The 12,120-nt window shown below is 40.7% G+C and overlaps 2 protein-coding genes across 7 annotated transcripts in view; both read right to left on the reverse strand.

Annotated features, from left to right (window-relative positions):
* Nucleotides 1–3,697, reverse strand: part of tle5 (TLE family member 5, transcriptional modulator) — a 53,220-nt gene extending 49,523 nt beyond the window's left edge. The window contains exon 1 of one of the 2 annotated variants that reach the window (XM_082523519.1): nt 2,846–3,697. In XM_082523519.1, coding sequence (XP_082379645.1) covers nt 2,846–2,872 — 27 coding nt within the window. In that variant the 5' untranslated portion in view covers nt 2,873–3,697. The remainder of the gene's footprint in view (nt 1–2,845) is intronic. The other variant, XM_082523518.1, reaches the window with a different exon arrangement.
* Nucleotides 3,698–6,106: 2,409 nt separating this feature from the next.
* Nucleotides 6,107–12,120, reverse strand: part of LOC309700107 (guanine nucleotide-binding protein G(q) subunit alpha-like) — a 33,776-nt gene continuing 27,762 nt past the window's right edge. For all 5 annotated transcript variants that reach the window (XM_082523517.1, XM_082523516.1, XM_082523515.1 and 2 more), the window contains 2 exons: nt 10,688–10,841; nt 6,107–10,373 (listed from right to left, as the gene is read on the reverse strand). In XM_082523517.1, the coding sequence (XP_082379643.1) occupies nt 10,183–10,373; nt 10,688–10,841 (345 nt within the window). In that variant the 3' untranslated portion in view covers nt 6,107–10,182. The remainder of the gene's footprint in view (nt 10,374–10,687; nt 10,842–12,120) is intronic.

Raw genomic sequence — 12,120 nt, forward strand, 5'->3', positions numbered from 1 at the left:
AACAATGTTTTATTGATGCTTGCAGTAAGTGCAAGTAAACAACTAAGTAAACAAGGTGCTGGCAGCTGCGTTATTGCAGTAGCTCCACAGTGTTGTGGTTTACACAACACACCTTACACAAAAATGTACACCAGTGTTTATATGAATAACTATAATGACTAAATGTTCTTTTCTATCAGGAGACTCAAGTTGCAACACTGCTGGGACTATGCACAGGTGGTACTTGTTTTCTTTTAGACAGCCACTACAAAAATTAGGTAACCTAACAGACTCAATTGACTGTTACACAGAACAAACACTTAACATTAACTTTCAGTATTTTTTTTTAAATGCTACTAAATGTTATGACTTTACAGTTTTTCCTGTTTCTGTACCTGATATCTATCCACTTCTGTCCTCTAATCAAGGTAGACTCAAGTATTCATCTCTATCTGTAAACAAGTTCAACATGTTACTGTCTTCATGGTGAAAGTGACAAATAAAAACTCCCCAGTGTCTCTCACATACACACTTGCAATTTTTCACAGTAAGGAAATAACTAAATTGTAACCAGATGGCACAAAAGTACTTGTATGCAAATGTTGTCAAATTCTAAGCCCATTTGTTCTTACTAAGGAAATTTTCAGAGGTATGAACACAACCTAAAAGAGTTGGTTTTCTGAAGCTTGAAAACATGCAAAACTAGAGGACTGCCAGTAGCTTTTGGACTTAGCGTTCCTGACAGATCTGACCGGCCTGCTCGATGAATTTAATTTAGAACTGCGGGGTGAGGATAAAGATGAAATCACCATGATCAGTTCAGTGAACACATTTAAAGCAAGCAGTCAAGTACGCTGCCACCCTGTGACCCGAGGAAATCCTCATATGCAGGCAGAACTTTAATGTCAACCCATTCTTGCCGCTTGACAGTGCACGTTATGAAGAGGAAGTCCAAAACATCTTGTCAGAACAGGAGTAGCGCTACACTGCATTTGAATCCATCGAGCCTCTTGGCAGCTATCGGTTTTCTGTTTGATGCAAGTATTGGTGTAGATTACACTGGCTCTAAAGTTGCGTAACTGTTTAAACTGGATTGCTCTGCTACTAAGAACAAGGTGTTTTCTATGCATTAGGGTTCAATTTAGTACATCTGCAATAAATGCAGGGTTTGGGAATGGATTACGAGGGAAAGGGGGAGTGGTCTCCCAAGCTCATGAGAGCCACCTTGAACTGCAGTTTGTTAGTGAAGCAATAATTCAAATCTGCTTTCTCTCACATGAAATTCAGCAGTTTTAAATACACATAAAGAATAACGGATTTGTGTCCTGTCTAATGTTTGATTTGTAGTACTGTGTTTAATCTACAGGGTAGACCTCAGAGAGCTCCATACGCCATGCTGGACCTGCACTTTCCAAAATATGTAACTACACGTTGTAGCTACACAAACCTCAACAACTGTGAAAGGTCTGTTTGTAACTGAAGCATATTAATTAGCACAAAGACAAACAAAATGTAAGAGGCTGTAATTGTATCTGATTTGGTTATTATGCTAATAAAATGGTTGTAGACAAATAAATTTTTTTCCTCTTGCTTTCATACCTCTGATAAACTCTCTACTTTAGGAGATATTCATAAGGATAAACAGAGACTTATGTATTCTCGGATTTGCAGATGGCATTGAAAATAACATAATTTAGCTGAGGTTTCTTGGGACTCTGTGCTTATGAAGGGTTTCACCGATCTGACAAGCCAGACTGCAACCAGAGGTTCCCAAATCCTTCCATCCTACTTCTGAAGACTCACATCAGTGGCAGCAGCAGCACAGTGCAGCATAATCAGGCTGCCACACAGACTGCCAAAGGGCAAAGCATTCGTGTCAGAAGACATTCTGGTTTCGGCTTCAGCAAACAACCCTTACCCTTTCAACAGTAAGAGAACTAGCGGTGGCAACAAAATGTTGCCAGAGAAAAACAGAGGGCATGATTCATAACAGCAAAGCAAAAGTCTTTTTGCGGTTTGTTGTGTTTACCTGGATCTATCACTCTGTTACTTTCACCTTTGCAGAGGGCAAAAACTGGAGGCCATCAAAAGGTTTCTCATAACACAATGGAGAAGGTTTCCAATGTAATTTTAAGTCACATGTAAGCCCAGAAAGATTGAAAAAACATACTTATTTAATTTAATTTTCTAGCTAATAGAATCAGGGCTCTAAAGCCATGCAGTGACAGGTGACACAGTTCTGCCAGTCACTAAACATAAATGTTTGACCAAAGGGCTGAGAGTCTTCCTCACTGATGAATGCATGCCCTGGACTAGTATCTGTTACCATGGAAACTTGGAATTTAGGAGAACAGAGATGTGCATTTTCCACTCATAAAAATAAATAAATAAATGAATAAAATAGGAAAAAAAAAATCACCCACCTGCATGTAACAGTGCACAGCTCAATTTGCCTAAATGCCTGCTTTTTGGCATTTTGGAGAATGAAACTAAACGGCACAAGGGAGTGAAAGCAGCGTGTGGTTATGAAACGTGACAGCATTCAACTGAGGTTTGATTTGGATGATTTTCAGTGCAATCATCTGGGAGAAAAAAAAAGTTTAACAGCTTTTCAATGCAAATATTACAAATACTGCCATGTCGAGTCCACACGTCCTCTACAGAACTAAACGGTGCCAGTTAGAAACCAACACTGTGCTACTGCCCCACAAACACTGCTTCTTCTTACTAAAAAACAAAACAAAAACGCAACTCTGTTTAATTGCAGCCAAGAAACAAGTCACATGCGTAATCTCCTCTCTCCCCGACTCAACCTGCATGCGTAAACACGTAGCAGACAACAGTGCTGAAATGAAAAGCCACTTACTGAGTGCCTTGATTGTGGAAACATCATGTCAGTTCCTTGTTTGTTGCTCTCCTTCCCAAACACGATGTTTATATTTCCCCTTGCGTTGCTCTTTCTTTTGTCCAAAGCTAGCCCAGCCGTACACAGGAGCTGTCCAGCGTTAGCAGGATGACTAGCTAACAGTAGCTAGGGGACTCCCCCCACCCCACCACCTCTTTTAAACAAAATAAATAAATATAAAATTAAGCCGATTATAAGTGATGCACTTTGCGGCCGTTAGAGAGGCAAAAGAGTCTGTGTCCTATCTGGGTTGTCCCGACCCCGTATTTACTGCTTTAGCGTGAGCAGGAAAGCACCATCAGTGCTGGCTAAAGCTAGCTAATTCTTCAAAAGCTGTCAGTCAAAATGATTCATCGCAGTCGTAAGCTTTCCGCTTTAGCGCACGAGCGGCAGCGTCGCGAGCTCAGCGCAGGTAAATTAATAACGCCGTGCGTACACTAAATGTTTGGATGCAGCCCGCGAGCGGAGCGGAAGGTGAACGCCGACCGTGTTTCGCCTCGTGCCGTTGGCCCCCTTACAGCTCGCGGCTCGCTCCCCGCAGCCGCCACAGGGATGAAAAAAGTGAAGAAGAAATCTCAGAAATAACAAAATGTCTGCGGGTTCGTTTCAAGTTCAATCCCGTTTGGTCCAACGGCAACAATTGAGTCGCGTGAGTGGAGGGAGCGAGAGAGATAGGGGGGATAAAAAATAAATTAAAATCGCCGCTAACGCTGAAACTGCAACGCTGCCCGGCTTGGACTTTAACTCTGTGTTTATCCCCTCTTGAACGGAGGGAGTGCGGGAGGATCGGCAGCGGAGCCAGAAAGTCAGCCCCTTCCCGAAGCTGGTGGGTAGGCAAAGGCGACGCTGCTGGGCTGAACGCCCCACACAGAAACACCACGGATAGATGCGCGGAGAGCAGCTCTACACCCCGCGGATCTACAGCAGCAGGCCCAAGTCTGAGCAAGCAGCGCCTCATGCGGACAGGTCAGCACACACAGGCTCTCCCCACTCACCACTGGAGGTTTGTGTGCCATAGTTTATCGCCAAGAATAACGAGTAATTATTACATTAAAAAAATATAATATTAATACATTAAAAATATATATTTTAAAAATAGGTTTTAGTTGTTAGACAAACATCAGAATCGGTCCGAGAACCACTAATCCAGCCCATCAATGGCTTTGAAACATTTGAATGAGGGAATCAAATTTAGACTTACAGAACTGCCCTATGTCCACTCGCACTACACCAAAGTACACAGACAATAACGTAACTGAAATTTCTTTTTTTTTTAAACTACTACAGAAACTTTTTTAAAAGTAGGTCCACACTTACAATTCATACATCAAGCAGTCATACTTGACAGAGTTAGAAAAGCTGAGAATTTTAAGTGCTTAAATTGCACTTCTTTTTCTTAAATTAAGATATCTCAGGGATTAAATGTGTAGTTAAACTGCTTTGCACTGACAGAAACAGAAGTTTCACTGGTTCGGCCCACTTAATATCAAAGTAAACGATGTAAAATGGACATCCCTGTTGTAGAGAGCTGAACTGAAGAAATCTTTTATGTGAACTCTCTACTCTACTGGGAGCAAATGACTGTTATTTACCTTTAAATTCACAGTTATGGGCATAGAACTTAATAGAACCACAGTGAGTGTTTTATACTTTTAAGAGTGAAGTTATGAAAATTCCTTAACTCTACGGTAAGATGCAAAAGTTCTGAATCACCCCTCGTTGCTTCGTTTTGTTAGGAAAAATGGGACAATTCAATAAATGACTGCACCGAAGTGGAAACATGCATGGAAATACCGTATGTGAGGCAAAAACAGTCTGGATGCTTGAAATTCAGTCTGTAGTTTGACCACCTTTGTTCTTCAACAGTGTGAAGCCTCTTTGGCTTTCTTTGAATCACCTTTTAGGGCAAAACACTTATAGCTGTCAAACTGTCATCTTAAAATTCAAACAGTTTATTTGTTTCAAAGATACACTTTAAAACTGATTATTTGCCAAGTTGTCTGTTATGTGTAGACAACTGTGTCTTCAGTTAGGGGCCTTTTGTATGCTTGAATGATTCATAGGTCAGTGTTAAGTGGCATAACAAAACAAAAAATAATATTCCTCTGAAAATGGTCAAGGACAAGACTGAAAAAGCATCCGATGCCTAAAGAAAAAATTTGAAAAACTCTTAGATCAGCTGTAGAAACTGTTCAAGACCACTTTAAAAATTACAATAAAGTCTGGCTCCTTAGAAACAAAATAAGCATCAAGCACCTCGTTCATGTACTTTCCTAATATCAAACCACGCCTGAGCCAGTGACAGCGTCTATACAGCATCTCACCTGGGCTAAAGACAACAAGAACTGTTCAGTTAGCACATTGTCTCTTGGAAAATAAAGGCGAGGCTCAGAATCCAAGTGTCTGAAGTCCAGTGAACGTTTTCCAGTCTGATGATTTGAGGTGTCATGCCATCTGCTTGTGTTGGCGCTTGCTGCATTTTACCAAGTCCAAAGTCAACACAGCGTATGACAATATTTTAGAGCACTTTACGGTGATGCTAAATTCCTTTTTTGCAGGACACAGCACCTGCCCGCAGTGCTAAAACCACCACCAAATGGTTTGCTGACCATCTTGTTACTGTATTTGATTGGCCAGCTCACACACCTGACTCAAACCCCACAGAGAGGAGGATAAGAAAAATCTAACTTTGGTTCAGCAACACCTCCGCAGCGGCACATGCTGATCATATCCACTGCATCAATTTGGGGTAACTCACGGTAAATGAGGCTGAACCACATACTGAATGTATATATTTATATGCATTTCACAAGTTGGGATTTCCATACTTCAAAACCCATTTTAGGACGTCTTAATCTCAGATTTAAAAGGCGCTAAAAGTAAAAAATAAATATGTGCGCTGCGTTATCAAAATAGTTTTGTGAAAAGTAGTGTGCGATTACCTTCAAGAGTCAAAATGATTTGTTACCCAGTCACTTGAGCACTTGTTTGTTAATATCCATTTTCACTAAACAGTATCCTACCTTAAGACTGCAGAGAGAGGTCGCTGCTTTCCAAAGGGCAGCAGTATTTATACAACAAATCATTTTCCAATCCATGTGGATAAAATGCATTCAGAAATTACACATGACCTTAAATGGTGGAATCTTCAAGTCACTATTTATAAAAAATAAAAATAAAAATAAAAAAATACTTGAGAATAAAAGTACAGGGATGCAAGAAGAGAGTATAGGAACATATTTTATTCCAATTTAAAACATTTAAAGGAGAAGGCTATGTAAAAATCATCATGTATGAATGAGGTTCAGGCAACAGTGGTTGAAATGAAACATACAAATAGAGAAATATGGCTAAAATACTGTAAATCAATAACCATTAGGACCCTTTTCTCGAGGGCGTTGCATGAATAGAGTATCTCACCCCCCACTCCCTCCCCCAACCTGACAAAACGCATGCAGTTAAAATGACACTTATTTTTAAAAACAGCAGTTCATCATTAATCTTAAATATAGAATAAAACTGTCCTTTTTGTTAATTAATCACACACTTAGTGTTTGCTTTAAAAACTGGACCACGAAATCCACAGGTCCTCTGAATTTTTTCCACAACATTGGCACTTGTTAAGAGTCTGGCTTTACAAAGAAAAGGGGATTGGCACACTCATTGTACAGAATTTACATTTGGTATACTTTAAAACAAAACAAACAAACAAACAAACAAACAAACAAAAAAAAAAACATTACTTTCAATTTGTACACCACTACACAAAATTTGAATTGTCTGAAAAGAAAAATCATGTCAAGTGGTCCTAAATACGGTGTGTCAACCTTACAAAAGGGGAGAAAAAAAAAAGATGCAAAGAGCTTTTTAATATCACTATATCCATCCCTGAAACCAGAATGGACCTCAAGCATAAGCAACACCCATCAAAGTGTTCTCTCTCTCTCTCTCTCTCTCTCTCACACACACACACACACACACACACACACACACCTCAGAGTACCAACGAGCGTGCTTGAATGGACAAGTTGCATGAACGCAGGCCCATTGCAGCGGTGTATTTTCAGTGCCTTTGACCCAGGGAAACAATAGACAGTCCAATCAAATAAAGGAGATAAGAGAGAGCGCAGAATGGCAGATGTAAACACGCAGCATATTCAACCACCAAAAACACAATGGCCATTTCAGTACCTTCATTTGGCAAGTTTTTCAATAAATACAATTTAAAAAGGAAAAAAAAAAAAAAGAAAGAAAGAAATGAGGCTCAACATGCAAGCTTCATTTGCAAACTAAAACCACAAGTAAGACTCAATTAAATGCTGCAATAACTTTCACTGCACAGGCCTGGGTCAAGTTAAACAGGTTTTTGAAGCCTTTGCTTAACACAGAATTTGCTTGGCACACCATTTTGTACTGGATTGTCATGTGAGTCTTTGTTAAAATGCATTGTGTGTAGAATGAAGCAAAGTAGATATAAAAGAAAAGGATTATTAAAAATAACCGAACCGGCTTTTCTGACGGCTCTGGTCATTGGTAGTGTAACCATGGGACTCTGTGTTAGCGTAAAAATCCACGTCGTCAGCGAGTGGAAACCGACGCCACCGTGCTGACACCAGAGGCTGAACGCAACCTTTGTTTTGTGTTTTTACCGTCTGCAGGACAGTATTTTCTCAAGGTTGCAAGCCACGGCTCAAGGGAACAGCGTTTCCTGAACGTGCCTTTCTGTGGCATCCAAAAGGCCAGCTTCAGTCAGTCAGCATCACATGGGCAAGTGGGTCAAAAATAAAGGCTTTGAAATGTTTCGTGAAGCACCAAAGATTAACCATTTACCATCTAAAACAAAGTAAAGATTACAGTCCAGCAGGGTAAGTTTAATCTGACCCTGCCGCCTCGTTCAATGTGCACTTAAGGTCAAAATATCCCAGCATTCTCTCTCCCCCTCCCGTCCCCATGCAGCCAGTGTCAAAGTCAAGCATGAAAACACTACCAATGAAGAGGCAAATATGTAAAAGCACAGAGGAAAACTTTGCATCGCTGATTTCAGCACATAATTCATAATGGGATCACCTGGGTGATAAGGTCGAATAGAAAAGACACTAAAAACATCCTATTGCAACTTAAGAAACCCAACTTCCTTTAGTTATTCTCTTGAAGGTAAAAAAAAAAAAAAAAAAAAAAAACAACAGGGGGAGGGCGGGGGGTACCTAAACGGCCACCAGCCGTCTATCAGGCTTCTGTGGACTGCTGCTCTCAAAAGGATGTCAACACGCTCCTGATTCAGGCACCCTCCCGAGGCTAATTAATTGCGCCTTTTGCTCTACACCATTCAGATTCCTTTCATTTCTACCAAAGCTGCTAAGAGTAGCCCTTGTGATGAGAAAGTCATGAAAAATTACCTGAATTACATAGTGAAGACAAAAACAAAAAAGCCACATATCAACTCTCGGCTTAATGGAATATTTAAACTACTATCGGGCAAGACGCACAATATGGGATTGGTACCAAGAGCAAACGCATATCCTTAAAGATTACAAAAAGTACAAGCATCTCTGAACAGTAAATATTTAACCACCAAGTAATTTTTTGTCTGTTTTTCATTTTCCTATTTGCATAAAGCACAAACCTGACACAGAAACCTTTTTTTTTTTCCTTTTTCCTATGTCAAGCACTTCAAAAACAGAACTGCAACAACTAAATATATGAAGTATCATTAGAAACAGAACACTTGACCATAAAATAGTTTGATATTTTACAGCAGTATAAAATCTACTCCCAACTTTGATGTTGAAAAAACAAAACTTGAGCTGAAACTAGGGACAACGTCTCATTTACTATATCAATAACAAATAGATCCAATTGATAAATTAGACATACAAAAAAAAAAAAAAAGAAAAATTTATGATTGTGACAGTTTAATCAAATGTTGGCTGATTAATATGGTAAAAATGAAGGCGATTACAGGAGAGGAAAAAGCCATTTGCATGATCATAACCAAAGTTGTGACTGAAGCAAACTGGCAGCGCAAAAGCTTTATTTCATCCAAAACATGACTGCTGCACCAGTTTAATCTGATGCCATCATTCACACATTGTGCACAAGAAAGTTATCCTCACACAAATAAAAATCACAGTACTGTTACACGTGTGATTGAGACAACATAAAGAAATGCCACACAAAGTGAGGTGTTACGCTGTTAAACATCTGGAACGATCCAACTCGGGAGAAAACCTTCACTTAGTTTTTGGCAAAAACCAGCTCCCAAATATGTTTCTTAGTATCTGAACTAGTTAAGGGATTAAAACGATACTGGCAATGTTACTGTATTTACAGAAAAATGTAGGTGGTTTTAATTTAGCAAAGTGATAGAGAATTACAGGGGAGCTGGTGTACAGTACGTAAAATACTGGTAGTGTTGTCTCAGTATAAAATCAGGGGCACTGAATAATAAACAGAACCTGACCACTCCTGAAAGGGTTCCTTTGAGTAGTCGCCGTCGATCGGTTTAATTAGCGAACAACAGAAGAATTAATGACGTTAATATAGATGAAAATATTGAAAGTCAAAAGAGAACATGTAGTCATCTCTGTGTAGCCCTCACTCTGTGTGAGCAGCATGAAAACTTTATTTACATTCAACAGAGCTTCTATGCTCTCATTTAGGGCACGTAACCCCCCAGAAAGAGTTAAAAGAACACATCATGGACAATTCAAGACCCAGGAGAACCAAGTACCTCTCTGCACCCCAGCACTGTCTGATTAATTCGTTACCCTCTGCAGATGAGCAGAGTCCAGTGTGTGCCACCTGGCCTCAAGCCCTCAGGCTGTAGTGTATAGCATGCATGGGTTAAATAACTATGGGAGAGAGCCCTTTGTCCGTAAAAGCTTAGTCTACCGGGAGATGGTCCTCTACCCACACGAGCGCAAGTGAGACTGTAGTGTAGAGAAAGAAAAACGTGAGCCACGGCAAGAGCCGAACGAGGAGCGCCGGAGTAGAGAACAACCTCCCAAGAGGTGACAAATGGAGGGAGTGTTATATCTGAATGTGTTTCATGTGTGATTGTGCAAGACAAGCAGTTAATAAAACCAAAAAAAAAACCAGAGTCCTTAAAACTGGGCAAAACAGCAACCAAGGGTCTGAGTGAAGAGAGGGCAGAATATGGATAGTGTTGGTCTGGTAAAAGCACAAAGCAATGCTCATCTCTTTACGAGTGCATTTCATGCAGATGTGGACACTGCATTGAGTGTGGGGGCTGTGGGTGTCTTGCTTGCACTCTAACCATCTGTCTTTCCAATTTTCCTTCACACCAGGTTGTATTCTTTGAGGTTGAGCTGCAGGATGGTGTCTTTGACGGCCGCAAAGACGAAACGGATGTTCTCCGTGTCGGTGGCGCACGTGAAATGGGAGTAGATTATCTTGTCACTATCTGGGTTCAAGTCCACAAACATCTTCAAGATGAACTCCCGACCTGCCTGCGCGTCCCGCTGAGGACCTGGAAGGAGGACAGAGTGGTGTAGTTAAATGTATTCGCTATGAATGAGCGAGGAGGAAAGGATTCACTAAAACAAAAATAAAAGACACTTGGGTGACAGGTTGCTCAATAAGAGAGCGATGTGACATTTTACAGGAATATATTAGTTTGTATTGTAGTACAGCATCATGGCCATAAGGTGTCAGTCTACAATAAAAAAAACAAAAAACAACAACTGCAAAAGCAAGGTTCCTATATAAAGTAAAAAAACCTCAAGCGTGCACATCACATCCTTCACTCTTTGAAACACTCTTGTTTACAAGTCAACTCCTTACCATCAAACTCTGGGAAGTAATCAACCAGGTGAGAATACATGATCTTCTCTTCCAGCAGGTCCTTCTTGTTAAGGAACAGGATCACAGAGGAGTTCTGGAACCAGGGATATGTGATGATGGTCCTGAACAGAGCTTTACTCTCCTCCATGCGGTTCTAACAATGAAACAAGGACGTTAAAGAGAGCGATGTGTTCAGAACGCTTCACTTTCAGCTTCACTTGACACTGAAAGCAACCAAATTGTAAAGCAGACCATTTATCCAAAACCTGCAATTATATGGCATTTCTGTTTCTTTCTAATACAGGTCAGTAACGATGACAGTGTAACTTGCAAGTGCTTTTGGCAACAGTGGCTTTGTAATCTGAGATTTTTAGTAGATGCACTTATTATTTCAATTGAAAAACAGGTCTCATCTTTAGAGCTAGAGACAGAATATTTACGGTGACCTCTGACCTTCACCAATATTTGAACTTGCTTTGAGTTTAGCAGATGTACTCATGGTATCAACTTGAAAATCCTACATCAATTTGTTTGAGTTCTTGTGCTCAAAATTCAGCGTCCGTGCTGTCCAGCCAACCAGGTGACAACAATACCCTACATCAGTCTTTCATGCCTAAGGAGTAAAAATGCTGCAATGAAATTTTGGTAAAATGCACTAGCCTGACGCATCAACTCAAAAACGGTACTCAGCAGTTTGTATGGCCCTCACATTCTTGTATGCATGCCTGACAACATCGTGGCGACTTGACAGAGTCAGACGGATCGAAACACAATGTCCCAGAGGAGTTCTGTGGGATTCAAAGCAGGCGAGCGTGGGGGCAGGCCAGCGGTATCAAATCCTTCATCTTCCAGGAACTGCCTGCTTAGTCTCTCCACACAGGGCCAGCTACTGTCGTGCACCAGGAGGAACCCAGGAGCCACTTCACCAGCATAGGATCTGACAGTAGGTCCAAAGATTTCATGCTGATACCTAATGGCAGTCGGGGTGCAGATGACTAGACTGCAGAGGTGTGTACACCCCTCTATGGATGTGCCTCCCCAGATCATCTCCCACCACTAAACCAGCCATGCTGATCAATGTTACAGGCAGCATAACGTTCTCCACACTTTCTCAAGATCCTTTCAAATTGGTAATACTGGTGGAAGCACACACACGAAAAATTAGACATCGTCTGGCTCTCTCAGATTAAAAACAAACAAACAAAAAAACAAACAAAAAAACAACAACAAAACTTTAAATTTAAAAATCCTTGCCAGCGTTACTCATGCGGGGTCATTCATTACATCATGGCGAGACACGAGACAATCCTGGACAGACTTGATGAAATCAAAGGCAAAGAAAACTCCCGTCAGGCTTGAACTGGTCCACAAGGGTCAAAGTCTCAGTCTTGAGCTTGTCATCACAGCAGGATAATCTCTGCACACTGAAGTCT

The sequence above is a fragment of the Aulonocara stuartgranti genome (assembly GCF_965226115.1).
Source record: "Aulonocara stuartgranti genome assembly, chromosome: 23".
Taxonomy (NCBI): Eukaryota; Metazoa; Chordata; class Actinopteri; order Cichliformes; family Cichlidae; genus Aulonocara; species Aulonocara stuartgranti.